This window comes from Dromiciops gliroides, chromosome 6 (genome assembly GCF_019393635.1).
Source record: "Dromiciops gliroides isolate mDroGli1 chromosome 6, mDroGli1.pri, whole genome shotgun sequence".
In the NCBI taxonomy this organism is placed as follows: domain Eukaryota; kingdom Metazoa; phylum Chordata; class Mammalia; order Microbiotheria; family Microbiotheriidae; genus Dromiciops; species Dromiciops gliroides.
The window spans coordinates 139317447-139332586 of NC_057866.1; the positions used below are offsets into that span (position 1 = coordinate 139317447).

Consider the following 15140-nt stretch of genomic DNA (forward strand, 5'->3'; position numbering starts at 1 on the left):
CAGGAAAAATAAATCATAAGGGATATTAAAAGGTTAAACTGTTTACATTCTTACATGAGAAGATGATACTTGTAACTCCTAAGAACTTTCTCATTATTAGGGTGGCTGAATGGAGTATATTTAGACAGAGATTACAGGTGTGAGTTGAATATGAAGGGATGATATCTTTAAAAAATAAAATTAAGGGGTGAGAGGAATGCACTGGGATAAAGGGAAATGGAGAGGTGGAATGGGGTAAAGTATCTCACATAAAAGAAGCAAGAAAAAGCTTATGGAGTGGAGGGGAAGATGAGGGAGGTTTGGGGGAGTGAGTGAGCCTTACTCTCATCAGAATAGGCTCAAAGAGGGAATAACATGCACACTCAATTGGATATAGTAATCTATCTTACCCTGCAGGAAAGTAGGAGGGGAAGGGGATAAGGGGGGGGGGAAGGTGATAGAAGTGAGGGCAGATTGGAGGAGGGGGCAGTCAGAAACAAAACACCTTTGAAGAAGGAAAAGGGTAAAGGGAAATAGAGAATAGAGTAAATGGCATGGGGAGGAAGTAGAATGGAGGAAAATTCAATTAGCAATAGAAATTGTGAAAAATTTTTGAAGCAAGTTTGACTGATAAAGGCCTCATTTCTCAAACACATAGAGAACTGAGTCAAATTTGTTAAACTAAGAGCCATTCCCCAACTGATAAATGATCAAAATATATGAAGAGTTTTCAGATGGATTAATCAAAGCTACTTATAGCCATATGAAAAAAAATGTTCCAATTTACTATAGATTAGAAAGATTTAAGTCAAAACAATTCTGGGCTACTACCTCATACCTATTGGATTGGATAATAGAGCAGAGGAAAATGAAATTGTGTAGGGGTTATGGAGAAAATGAGACATTAATGCACTGTTGGTAGAGGTGTAAGCTGATTCAAACATTCTGTAGAGCAATTTGGACCTATGGCCAAAGCTATAAAACCATACATACTCTTTGACCTAGTAATACCACTATTATGTTAATATCCAAGGAGAGATAAAGACCAAAAAGTTAAAGGAACTATATGTGCAAAAATATTTACGCAGCCCTTTTCTGCTGCAAAGAATTCAAAATTGAGGGGATGCCCATCAATTGGGGAATGACTGAACAAATTGTGGGATGAGATTTTGATGGAGCACTATTGTGCTATAAGAAATGCTGAGCAGGAGGCTCTCAGAAAAGCCTGGAATGACTTATATGAGCTAATGAAAAGTGAAATGTACTGTGTACAAAGTAACATTAATATTGTATGATGATCAGCTGTAAATGAATTAGTAATTCTTAGCAATACAATGATTCAAGACAACTCCGAAAGACTTATGGAAACTGTGATCCACCTCCAGAGAAAGAATTGATGGTATCTGAATACAGATTGAAGCATAATTTTAAAGATGTTTTTCTTGAGTTTTTTTTATGTTTTCTTTCACAACATGACTAATGTAGAAATGTTTTGCATGACTACACACAAATAACTTATATTGAACTGCTTGCCTTCTTAAGCGGGGAGGTGGGGAGGGAAGGAGGAAAAGAATTTGGAACACAAAGTTTTAAAATTGTTTTTACATGTAATTGGGGAAAATAAAATTCTAAATGTTAAAGAAATAACAACTTTGAGGGACTACCTCATACCTATTAGATTGGCACAGAAAAGGAAAATGATAAATATTGGTGGGAATATGGAGAAATTGGGACACTAGTACACTATTGGTGGAGTTATGAACTGATCAAACCATTCTGGAGAGCAATTTGGAACTATATCCAAAGGACTATAAAACTGTACATACACTTTGATCTAGTAATACTACTTCTAAGTCTGTACCCCTAAAAAATCAAAGGAAAAGGGAAAACCTATATGCATAAAATATAGGAATTTTTTGTGGTGGTAAAGAATTGGGAATTGAGGGAATGCCCTCATTTGGACAATACTTGAATAAGTTGTTGTATATGATTATGATGTAATGCTATTGTCTTATAAGAAATGATAAGCAGGAGATTTCATCAAAATCTGGAAAAAACTTATATGTACTCATGCAAACTGAAGGAATCATAACCAGGAGAATATCATCCCTAGTAACAGCAATATTGTATGGTGATTAATTGTGAATGACTTAGTTCTTCTGGTCAATACAATAATTCAAAACAATTCTGATGTACTTATGGTGAAAAATATTACCCACTTTCAGAGAAAAAAACTGATGGAGTCTGCATACAGATTGCAACATATTTTTTTACGTTTTTTGCAATATGACTAATATAGAAATATATTTTGCATCATTTCAAAAGTATAATTGATATCACATTGCTTGCCTTTTCAGTGGATGAGGGAGGGGTAGGATGGACAGAAAGAATTCAGCACTCAAAATTAAAAAAAAATTTAAAATTAAATAATAAATTAGTATAAAATGTTATGCTTTATTAAGCACATTTCAGGGATGATTATAAATAAAATTATACAAGGTTCTGTTGGAAAATGAGCTATATTATTGACTAGAACATTAATGATTTGCCTGCCCCCCCATCAATTGCAACAAAAAAGGAGACAGATGAGAACTAGATTGTCCTATCCCCATGGTGTCCAAAAGGGAACATTTTCTTGTTTATTTTTCTTCATAATCATTCAAAAACCATACTAGAAATGAGCAACTTTTAATTGTTATTAGTTCTACGCCTTACTGGACCATGGAGTACTAACTTCAAGGGTGTCCCAGTACTTGCTGTCTAATTTTATAGTCTTTAATCTTGATCTGTTTTCTTTCTTTATTGGAACAACAGATATCAAAAATCTGTTTCTTCCATTCACTTAAACATCTGTGATTCAAATACTGAATGACAGATCCCTAATTTGAAGTAGGTTTGAGTTTTTTCTCTATAGCATTTGGATTGTATAGTGTATAGTATGTTGAGAGTTGGAATCAGGAAGATTGGAGTTTAAATTCCATGTCAGATACTTATTAGCTATGTAACCCTGGGTAAGTCATTTATTTTCTATCAGTTTCATTTTCCTCATCTATAAAATGGGAATAATATTGCCTATTTCAAAGGTTCTTATAAAGATCAAGTGAGACAATTCACGTAAGGTGAGTTATAAACTTTGAAGCACCCTATAAATGCCAGCTCTTATTTGAGGTAGTAATAATAATTGATCTTACACTTGCCTTAGTTTTTCCGATTCCCTGTTTAGGATATGAAGAAGTACAAGAGTTTGAATTCTGTTATTTTATATTATTTTAAAAAGATCCCCAAAATGCTCTATTAAAATTTTCTTCTCATCTTCTTTCTTTTACTTTTCTTTCCTTGTCCAGTGAAACTGTCAAGATACTCAGACAGAATTTCTCTTTATATGGATCCAAGATGATAGATTAGAGGCAGGAAAGCAGGCAAACTCTCACACAATACCCCTCCAAATAACTAAAATAGTGCCTTAAATTGAATTTTGAAGAGGCAGAGCTAACAGAAAATCAAGGTTAGAAATAGTTCCAACCCAAGGCAGCTGAGGAGGTTGGCAGGAGAGGTCTGACACTAGAGTTGGGGATGGCCCAGATCACATGCATTGACATCAGCAGTGGTAGGGGTGGCTTTGAAAGTGGCTTCATCTGCTTCAGGAGCTCTCAGCCCAAAGACATCCTGAGTCATAGTTCCAGGGCAGAGAGAAGTCCTGGAACTTTCAACTACAGAGGATCAGGGGCCCTTCCTAGATAAATACCAGAGTGCAAACCAAGAAAGCAGTGGCCACAACTGCCCCCAGATCACACTACCTTGGAATCACCAAAAACTTGCAGACCCCTAGAACTAGTTCTGAAAACAGCAGCATGAAAAAAACTGAAGCTTGGGATAATGCCTCCCCATCCCAAGTTGATAAGAGCCCAACTTTAACATAAAGTTCAAAGTCAAGAAATAGTCTGGGAAATGATAAAAAAGCAAGAAACGTACTTGACCATAAAAAGCTACTATGGTGCCATGGAATACTAAGGTATAAACTCAGAAGAAGACAACAGTGTGACAATACCTACAACAAAAGCCTCAAAGAAAAATTCTAGTTGAATGTAAGCCCAACAAGAATTCCTGGAAGAGTTAAAGAGAATACTGGTAAAAGAAAAATTGGGAAAAGAAATGAGAATTATTCAAGAAAATTATGAAAATAATTAGTAGCTTGATAAAAGAGGCACAAAATTCACTGAAGAAAATAACTCCTTAAAAAGCAGAATTGCCCAAATGGAAAAAGAAGCACAAAGTTCACTGAAGAAAATAACATCTGTGCATCCACCTTGACATGGGGTGTGGTATTACCAGGTTCCAAGTTCATCTGTTATGTATCCAGAAGAATTTGCTGTTTTGGCACCTAGTGCAGCACCAGGCTTAATAAATTTTTATGGAGAGTGATGCTGATGACCAATTGCAAATGGTAAAATAAGTAAGTGTATAAGCAGGGATGCACCCATTTAAGCGAACTGGATTCCATTCTATAGAAGTGGAACAGGAAACCAGTAGAAAAAGTCTGATACATGAGGCAGGCATTTATAATGTCTGGCTGGATTCTGAAGTCAGCATGACTCAGTGGAAAGAGTACTACACTTGGAGTCATGGGATCTGAACTTGAATTCTGACTTGGATACTACCTGTGGGACCTTGGGCAATAATAGCATTTATATAAAGTTTTAAGGTTTGCCAAGGACCTTATATATTTGTTTAATCTCTGAATCTTAGATTCCTCATTTGTGAAATGAATAAGTTAGACTAGATGACTTGTAAAATCCTTTCCAATTCTGGATCTGTTATCCAATCATCCCTACCCTTACAATCTGCCAATTGGCAGAATAATTTACTTAACCTATTTAATCTCTACTTGTAGGTTTAGCCCAGCCTAAGATTTTGGGATGAGTGCTCATCCAAGGCAAACTCACTTTCTCTCTCTCTCTCTCCCTGTGTGTGTGTGTGTGTGTGTGTGTGTGTGTGTGATTCAACAATTCATTGCTAAATTAGTCCCAAAGCCTATTCTACTCTGCTCTGGGTACCCCAATGACTAGATTAGACTTTCTTTTGAATTCCTATTCTCAAGATTTTGATGACTTTATTGCTATACCTTCTACCAAATCTTTCTACTGTTAAGTGCCTGATGATTGCCTTCTATATAGACTTTTGGCAATCATCTACCATATTTGAGTCAAAGAATCTTTTTAGATTATTCAGGAGTTCCTAACTTGGAACTGGGAACTTTAAAAACATTTTTATAACAATTTTAATGTAATTCATTTTCTTTGTAATTCTATGTATTTTACTTTACACATTTAAAAATATTATTGTGGGAAGTTGCCCAAAGACTTCACGAGATCACCAAGAATTTGAACTGAGGTCATTCTGGCTCTAAATCCAGTGCTTTATCTGCTACCCAACCTGATCTCCTCTGAAGTTCTATAGTTTGGGATTAAATAATCAGGGATATTAGATTCTTGTTTTACTCTAAAATTTGCAACCTTTTGTTTGATGCAAGGGGAACCAAAGTGAGCCCAGAGAGAGGAGAAATCAATGGGCCTGCTAATTCTGGCCTTTACCACAGCTGCTTTCCAAGAAATGTACAAACTTTTGTCAAATTACTCTGGGTGATGGCTCCAATCTAATCGCCTCATTTGGGTTAATTTCAAGCCTCATAGAACTGATTGAGTTCCCTCTTGAACAATTGAAGTAGTGAAGGATTAAAGACCCACAGTTTAGATTTATTTCAATTCTTTAACATTATGTTAGTCACTTTAGAGAAAGAACACTAGGAAAAGGGGAAGGAAGAAAATTCAAACCCATGACTATTTGTGGATACTAGAATATGGATACTTGTGATTTTGTCTATATTACATACCTGACTTTGACAACGTGGGATTTGACATACTGCCTTCTCAGTTTGGATGCTTGAAATGTTTTATTCATCTATTGAAAGAAAACAAAATGACTGTTATCACTCTTCATAACAATGCATTGTATGTTAAATGTTAGATGTTTTAAATACCTAGAAACCCTAGCCTTTTACTCTTACATCTGTTGTTAAATGTCCTTCATAAAAATGCATGCTGATATGTTGGAGAAGAAAAAAAAAGATCCTTTCCTAAGAGTAATATGGCAACAGCTAACATTTATGCTAATAAACAACAATCTGTACTGCCCACCTTCAGCTTTTCTATAGATTATTGCAATAGTCTTCTGGGGTGGTCTTTCTGACTCAAAACTATTCCCATTCCATTCCCCACTCAGTTATCAAAGTGATCTTCCTGAAGTACAGATCTGGTCATGTCTCTTCTCTTCCTTCCCCCATTCAACAAACTCCAGTTTGCTCCCTGTTACCTCCTGGAGCAAATATAAAATCTACTATTTGACTTAAAGAGCCCTTTGTGGCTTGGTACCTTCCTACCTTTCCAGTCTTCTCACATTTTCTTCTCTCCATGTACTCTACAATCCAGTCACCCTGACCTCCTTACACTTCTTTGTACAAGACACTCCAGTTCCAACTCTATTAGCTGTCCCTCATGCCAGGAATTTTTTTCCTCTTTATCTCTACCCTCCTGAATTCCCAGGCTTCCTTCAAGTCTCAGCTAAAATCCCATTTACTGCAACAATCTTTTTCTAATCCTCCTTCATATTAGTAGCTTCCTGTTGAGATTATCTACAATTTATCATATGTAGCTTGCTTATACATAGTTGTTTGCATGTCATATCTCCTATTAGATTGTGTGCTCCTTGAGAGCAGGGATTGTTTTCACCTTTCTTTAATCCCCAGCATTTAGCACAGTGACTGGTATATAACTGGTTGGTTGGTTGGTTGTTGTCCTTCATCCTCAATGAGGACCAAAATGACATCACTATGTTGGGGTCAAGTATGGTGTGTCAGACTAGCTGCTTAGACCAATATAAGCCCAGAAGTCTACCACAGATCAGACACAAATAGTCCATACGAACATTTGAAGTGCAGGTGTCTCTAAATTTGTGTACCCCATGTTTCTTTCAAGCTACTGCAAATGTGTTTGCTTATAGAGCATAGCATCTTCCATACATGCTATGCTGGGCAGTCTGTCCCAATGTTTCCCATGTCTTAGTAAATGCTTATTGACTTGACATTAGTGTCAGAACACAGGGCAGAATTTTACCAGACAAAGAAATGATAGTGTTAATATACATATATGTGTGTGTGTGTGTGTGTGTGTGTGTGTGTGTGTGTGTGTGTGTAGGTGGGGCCATGAGGGTCACACAGCTAGTAAGCATCAATTGTCTGAATCCAGATTTGAACTCAGGTCATCCTAAATCTAGGGTCAGTGTTTTAGCCACTGTACCACCTAGATGCCCCGTGTTTTATATTTTGTAACACTTTTCATTTATGGATTGCAAAACATTATTTTTCTTAGTGTGACCTTGGACAAGATACTTAACCTCTCTATGTCAGAGTAAAACGAAGGAGTTAGGCCATATGAACTCTGAAGTCCCTTCTAGCTCTGAATATATTAACAATGATTCTCTCCATCATATATGACCAACAGTGTCAGGCTGGGAGATGAAAGAAACCTCTAGAAAAAATATAGCTAGAGAACTACCTATTGACATTTTCTCCTCCCCCGTCACCAGGTAAGTGGCAGCTAGAAAAGTTGGAAGGATCCTCTGTTCAAATTCTTCCTGGATTAGTAAGCCATGCTAATTTTGGACATTAGCTATTTTTCTTCATCTATTGGAAAATTACATGACATTTTAGAGACCAGCTTCCACTGGCTGGGACTTTTCCTTCAGAGTAGTCAAGACTATCAAAATTATCTCTATTTTAAGAATTGTATTCTGCCAATTGCCTCATTAGCTATACATCAATTTGTGCATTTACAATTGCATCAAAGTGCTAGCCAAAGCTGTTTGAAGATAGAAAGGATATTGAAACATGCAGTGGCCTCTGAGAAGAGCAATATAAATTCAAAATGTTGCCCAACTTTTCCTCCTCTAAGCCCTTCAGCATCTATCATATTCTCATCTATCCAGAATTCCTTCAAGTGTTATGTCTTCACTCAGGAGGAGACTGCTATCATAACATTCTTTATTATATGATATATTATTAACATATCACCCAATCATATTGTATAATACAATAATTCACATTAGAGGAATTGTTTAGTGAGGAAGTATACACAAATTCTTCAAAAAACCCCAAAAGAACAAAGTGGGTGATAGATTCACTGATAATGGCTCTATGTCATATTTTCTTGATTCAATGAGCACAGTAGAAGCCATTTATGAGTCTAATGGGTAAGAAGAAGGGAATGGCAATTCCTTTAGCACAAGTGAAAGTGAATTTTCTTGAGTTTTACTGAGACTTAAAGTTAAGTTGGTGATTAGAAGTTACCACAAATTAATCGAAGTTAATTTTTTATGATAGAAGAGTTTCATCCATCTAAGTGATCATCTCTCCCCTTGTTCATGGGATAGATTTACAGCTGGAAATGACCTTTACCTAGAAGGAAACTGAAACCCTGAGAAATGAAGTGATTTGCCCAAGGTCACAGAAATAAAATATAGGGCCAATATTAAAACCTAGATCTCTTGTCTTACTTTCTACTGTACTGTTTCTTTTGTAAACTACAGAATATAATATGATAAAAAGATAACAGAATATTATTTAAGAAGTAATTCCATTCTATGTACATGGACAAACATAATTGTATGCTAAACTCAGACCAATTCATTCAAAAGAACTAGCATATTTATTCAATAATGCAGCTTTCTAAAAATATCAGTTTAATCTAGATCTTCGTAAGTATATTCAAATGCTCCTGGTATTCTGCTCTAAGATTCTTGAGCTTTCTCATTCCATTTCAGAACTCAATTCCAGTAAAAGGGAGTTGCCAAATATTGCTCATATTCATCTTAGGTCACTTTTATATTTGTCTGAGGGACTGGTCTTACACACCTTTCTTTCCATTTTCATTAAGCACAATGATGCTACATGTATTATAGTTATTACCAAGTACACTTCATTCCCAAGTAACACCAGTGAAACATAATAACATATCCAAAGTAGAGGTGTATATAATTAGCAATAAATTGTACCAGATAAATGTACCAAATAGTCATAATGTAGGAGGAATAGGGATTGGACTTGTGACTTCATCAGTGTAGGGGACTCCTGAGTGAGGAAACTCCCACTGTCACCTTCTCTGCAACTTATGGGGTTAGGAAGTTACCTAGAGTACTGATAAGTGACATGATGTGTATAGAGTCACATAGCCACTATTGTCAAAAATGAGACTTGAACCCATGTATTCCTGGCTCTGAAGATCTCTATTCACTACTCCAGTTATTTCTATTTTCTCTTCTGATTTGTTCCTAAATAATTAATTTGACAAGGGCAGTTAGATGACACAATATGTTGGGTCTGGAGTTAGGAACACTCATCTTTCTGAGTTCAAATCTGGCCTTAGGCACTTACTAGCTATGTGACACTGGGGAAGTCACTTAACTCTTGTCTCAGTTTCCTCATCTGTAAAATAAGTGGGAGAAGAAAATGGCAAGCCATTCAAGTATCTTTGTCAAGAAAAACCCAACTGGAGTCATGAAGAGTTGGACACAACTGAAACACAGAAACCAAAAAAAAGAATATTTTGTGCTTCCCCTGAAAAAGAACATGAAGAGACTGAGTAAAAGGAATTATTGCTTTACTGAGGACAATGTTTTTAACCACAAAAGCAAAAATATCATGGGGAATAGTGTATGTGATTGTCATTTTCCAGATGAGGTTCTAAGGCTCAGCAAAGTTAAACAACTTGCCCAACATTACACAGATGAAAGAGTGGGAAATTAAATCTATGAACTTTGATGCTAAATCTAATGTTCTTTTCATTGTGGCGCATGTTGCCTCCTTAAGAGAGACCAGGAACCTGAGTTTTTAGCACCCACAAATCACCACTGCTTTTTCCCTAACTACTGGACAAGTCTGTACTAGTTACCACACAAACTATTGGTCAAATATCACATTATTCACTGAACCCTGCTTTAACATTGATTTTTAGGAAATAACCTCATATAATGCCTCTATCTAAGCTAATTATTGAGTAAGATAAGAGGCCATTCAGAGGACTCACTTGGGGAGCATAGGTTAGTGTTTAAAAAAGACAATTTCTCTCCCCAGCTAGGAAAAAGACAGAATTTATCATGGTTTGGACTGGACCAGGTCAGATTATACTGATCTGGAAAGTTGGAATGAAGAATGACAGGAATGGAAAGGAGGATTGATTGTAGCAGCAAAGCAGTTGGGATTTTTTTTTTTAATTTTGAAGTGAACTGGAATAAGTATTCAGCTGCTAGAAGTTTTGATTGACAGGTCCACTTATTTCATTAAAAAAAAATCCTTCTGGGGATGTTGAGATTGTTCTTTGCTAAAGAAAACTAGAAAGCTGATAAATTATCACCTTCATTTACTCTCCCTTTTCCATCTTAAAGGGTGAACTTTTACATCCCAAGTTCTTGCTTCTTTTTGGTTAAATTACTTATTATTTATTAAGACTTCAGCTACAATTTCCCTAGGCAAAGGCATAATTATTCTGAATAGATTTGTTGTTGTTGTTGTTTTTATGTTCAAAAGGAGTATGAATCAGGGAATTGGCAGTCATTTTAGTGCAATTTTTTTTACAGGTCAGGAATTATCATCTCTGGCTTAAAAGCTAGAGGTATCTTTAGTCTCAGTGATCTAAACTATTATCAGTGTTTTATTAATAACCAACATTAATAAGCTCTGGAAAAGATCAGGGAAAAGTAGTGAGTATACAAAGTTGAACAAGGTTAAAATCTTGATTTTATCTTTTTTTTATCTCCAGCACATTGGAACAATTGCAGCCTGGGCAAAAAGAGAAAATGGATAGAGGAAAAAGGGTATAACCAGTAGGAAAATAAAACACCCAAAGCCAAGACCCATAGGTAAAGACAGACCTATTCTTCTCTGCTGGGAAAGGGAAAAATCCTCCTCAGTCAAACTATGCCCTCAATAGAAACATCTACTATATACCCAGATGTATGTATGTGTAGTCATTAAGATGAGAGGTAACCAGGAAACAAAAATTGGGAAACATGAATCTATATGCTAATCTCCCTTTTAGTTTAATTATCTAATAGTTCAGTTTGAGAAAAGAGGTTTCACTGAAACATGTCAGATATGTTTCATATTTCATAAATACAAGGATTTATATTTGAGGTTACTTTTGCATAGCATGCAAATAGTAGACCCTCACATCTCCCTGATATGTCCTTGTAACTTGACAGATAAAATTTAGATTTCTGAAGCCTATAGGTTATTTCCCTAGCTCTCATAAAACCTCCTCTATGACCTTTTTTCTCTGATAAAAGTATTTTATCTTTTTCTAGTTACATGTAAAAATAGTTCTCAACTTTTGTTTGTACAGGCTTTCCAATTTCAGATCTTTCTCCATCCCTCCCTTCTCTCCCCCCTCCCCCAGACAGCAGGTAATCTGATATAGGTTATATATATATATATATATATATATATATATATATATACATAATAACATTAAACATATTTCTGCATTAGTCATATTATAAGAGAAGAATCAGAGCAATGAGGAAAAACCTCAACATAGAAAAACAAGAGCACCAAAAGCAAAAGAAATAGTATGGTTCATTCAGCATCTCTACTCCACAGTTCTTTTTTTTTCTGGACTTGGAGATTCCCCTCTCTATGACCTTTTATTGTTTTTGTTTGTTTGTTTGTTTGTTTTTTAGTGAGGCAATTGGGGTTAAGTGACTTGCCCAGGGTCACACAGCTAGTAAGTGTTAAGTGTCTGAGGCCAGATTTGAACTCAGGTACTCCTGACTCCAGGGCCGGTGCTCTACCCATTGCGCCATCTAGCTGCCCCTCTATGACCTTTTAATACCAGAGTATTGCACCTATACTATGACAAAACTGGGTTTCTTATTCATTTAAAAATGTAATATGTTGTCTAAAATCCCAGATAATCTGGGATCAAATTACCAGTGTTTTGGGTATTACTACTAAAGTTGTTTAGATCGAAGCTTAGTGAATGAGACATCAGACTTCTTTTTTCTTAGAAATTGACTCTTCTCTGGAATGCTTTGCTCTTCTTGGTGTAATATAGTTCTTTGTTAGGTTTTCTGCTTTGACTTTCCAGAATCCTAATGGACTCTCTCTCCCCATTATTGCATTTTGCCTAGTAGAGCCAAAAATTGTTCTTGGTCAGCTCCTTACATCTGCATGCTTCAGACATGCAGGAGTGCCTTGGCACTGCTATACATTTTGAAACAAATAAGCTGTAACATGCCCTATACCAATCAAGTCAGCTAAATATTTGCCAACTCCAGAAAGGAAGGAATTTCAGTGTTTAAATTGGTGAACCCACTCTCACTGATATCAAGCTCTCACCTACTACATGTGATCCTGAACACTCCTCCAACCCACTTCTGTAGTTGGTAGTCACAATCAGTGATGATGTGCATTCCAGTGATTGGTCCAGTGTTCTTTCCTTTCTAAGGAAGATCTACTTGTATGTAATATATACACAAATATATACATTTGTACCTACATAGGTATCTACATGTATACATGTAGATATATGTATATACATAGGCATATAGATATAGATATATAGATATATGTACATACATATGCATATGGATATAGATATATAGACACAAAGGTCTGTGTATATACATATACATACTATGCAAGTACATGTCTTCCCCACTTGAATGTAAGCATCTTAATGTAAGGGATTGTTTTCACTTCGGTCCTTGAATCCCCAGTACATAGCACAGCCAAGGCACATGGTAAATGCATAATAAAGGCTTATTGATTAATTGATAGCAGTATATGTGTGCAAATAAGTGGGAAAGGAAGGAGAAAGCTTGAAACTGGTGAGTCCCCTTCTTTGGCAGACACAATAAGAGCTGAACTTGTAATACATGCTTCCATTAGCATCTTGCTGAATTTTAAATCTTTATAACTTTCATAGGACTTAGAGCTGGTAGAAACTGGGGTTTAGAGTAATTAAATGCCTTTCTCAAGGACACAAATGTATTAAGTAACAAAGCCAAGATTTAAACTCAGGTGTCTGACTCGAGGATTGTAGAAAGGAAGATTTTAGCTTGATTCAATGAAAAACTTCCTAAGAGAGCTATTCAAACACAGAATACACTGCTCAAGAGGTATTAAAGCTAAGATTATCCAAGACTTTGTTCAGGATATTGTAGGAGATTCCTGTTGAGGTATGGGTTGGACTAGATAACCTCTAAGGGTCTTTGTCCAACTGAGCATCTATGTTTCTCCTTTCAGCATAATATACTGACTCTGTTGTTCTTTTTCTGGGAGAAGAACTAAATTTTCTGAAGTTCTTTCTCAAAGCTTCAACTGAAGCATAGGTCTCTATGGAATCCTCAGGATATGACTTTCAGCTTCAACCAAATACTTAACAACACTTTCTTCCATGCATGGTCTGCCAAAAGACTGAGCTTTTAAAAATGGTGATTGCATGATTTTTACTGGAAATATTCCCCAAACTCCACCTTGTTGTGTTTTGGAATAAACTTAATATAAAGCTGCTATCTACTATAGGGATCACAGGCTTTGTTGTTATTTAAGGTGTATGTTGTAATTTTGTACAATTGTGTAAGATGAAGCATATCTATGTTAGTGACTGAATGAATCAAGGATTTAAGACATAAGAACACAATATCACTTAGATTTTTAAGGAGTCAAATAATTGTTTGTTTTTGTTTTTTTTATTGGAGACTGTCCTTTGCTAATATATCAGGGGTGATCAGAGGAACCTGTGATTGATTTGGTGAATACAGTTAATGAAAATATAGGACATGTTGCTTTGTCAAACTAAAGTATGTCTCAAAGAGTTGGGTGTGGCCACTTGGAACCTTGCTGAAGGAGAGACATATTCTTTTCAGAGGTCACAGTAAATTCCTCTGAATTATCCCTTCTCACTGGAGCTGTGTCCTAATGACTAACTAACAAGCCCAGGAGAATAGACTTTTTCAGAACTTTCTCCTCTGAGACCTAGAAGAGATCTATGGGGGACTAGCCTCATCACTCTTGCTTCTCAAGCATGTTTTCTCCTTTGTACTCTCAGATGGAATGCAATAATAGAAGAAGATAGTATTTGACCTTCCTCTTTTCCCCAACCCCCTGACGAAGAAGGTAGCATCTTTAGGGGAATCTAGGGACTTCCAGTCTCAAACTATGTCCAAGCACATCTTCTCCAACCATGTGTTTCTGCTGTAAATTGCCACTCTCTGTTCTTTATATAATGGCAGATAAATCCTCTTATCCCACTTGCCACACATTGACTAGTACAAGGGAGTGAAAGTTCTTGAGAAACATTCAAAAGAGAATGATGAGAAGGAAAAAAAAACATTAAATAAAACAGTTCCTGCCCCATGAGTTTACAAAAACACAAAACATGAAAAGAGAATGATGGAGCCAATTCTCCTTGGATCACTTAGAAGCCGAAGAATGGAAGGCTCCATTGATCCTGACAGCCCAGAGACACAGCAAAAACAATCAGTTGACAAGAACTTATTAAACACTTTCTAAGTGCCAGGTGGGCAGCTAGGTGGTACATGGATAAAGTGCTAGGTCTCATCTTCCTGAGTTCAAATCTGGCCTGATACTTACTAATTGTATGACCCTGGGCAAGTTACTTAACCCTGTTTCTCTTAGTTCCTCATCTATAAAAGGAGCAGGAGAAGGAAATGGCAAACCACCCCAGTATATTTGCCAAAAAACCCTAAATAGAGTCACCAAAGGTGAGATGTGATGGGAAAATGACTGAACAACAAGATCCAGGTGCTGTGATAAACACTGGTGATATAAAGAAAGGCAAAAATATGGAAATATTTGTTTTATTTCTTAAGTGCAGAATAAAATAAATTAAAAGGCCATAATCTCATAGAATATACATTCTAATGGGAAGATAACATATAAATAACTAGGTAAATATAGTGTATGTAGTACAGTAGAGGAGGGATTATCTAAGAGGGGAAGACACTAGTAACTTAGGGGACTGGAAAAAGCTTCCTGGAGGTGGTACCTGAGCTTGGTATTGAAGGAAGCCAGAGTAATCAAGAAGTAG

General features: G+C 36.2%; 1 protein-coding gene across 1 annotated transcript in view; it reads right to left on the minus strand.

Moving 5' to 3' along the window:
• The window catches only part of LOC122732955 (transmembrane protease serine 11C-like), a 101632-nt gene that overhangs the window by 70806 nt on the left and 15686 nt on the right, over nt 1-15140 (minus strand). Inside the window, exon 3 of the mRNA XM_043973409.1 lies at nt 5870-5937. Coding sequence (XP_043829344.1) covers nt 5870-5937 — 68 coding nt within the window. The remainder of the gene's footprint in view (nt 1-5869; nt 5938-15140) is intronic.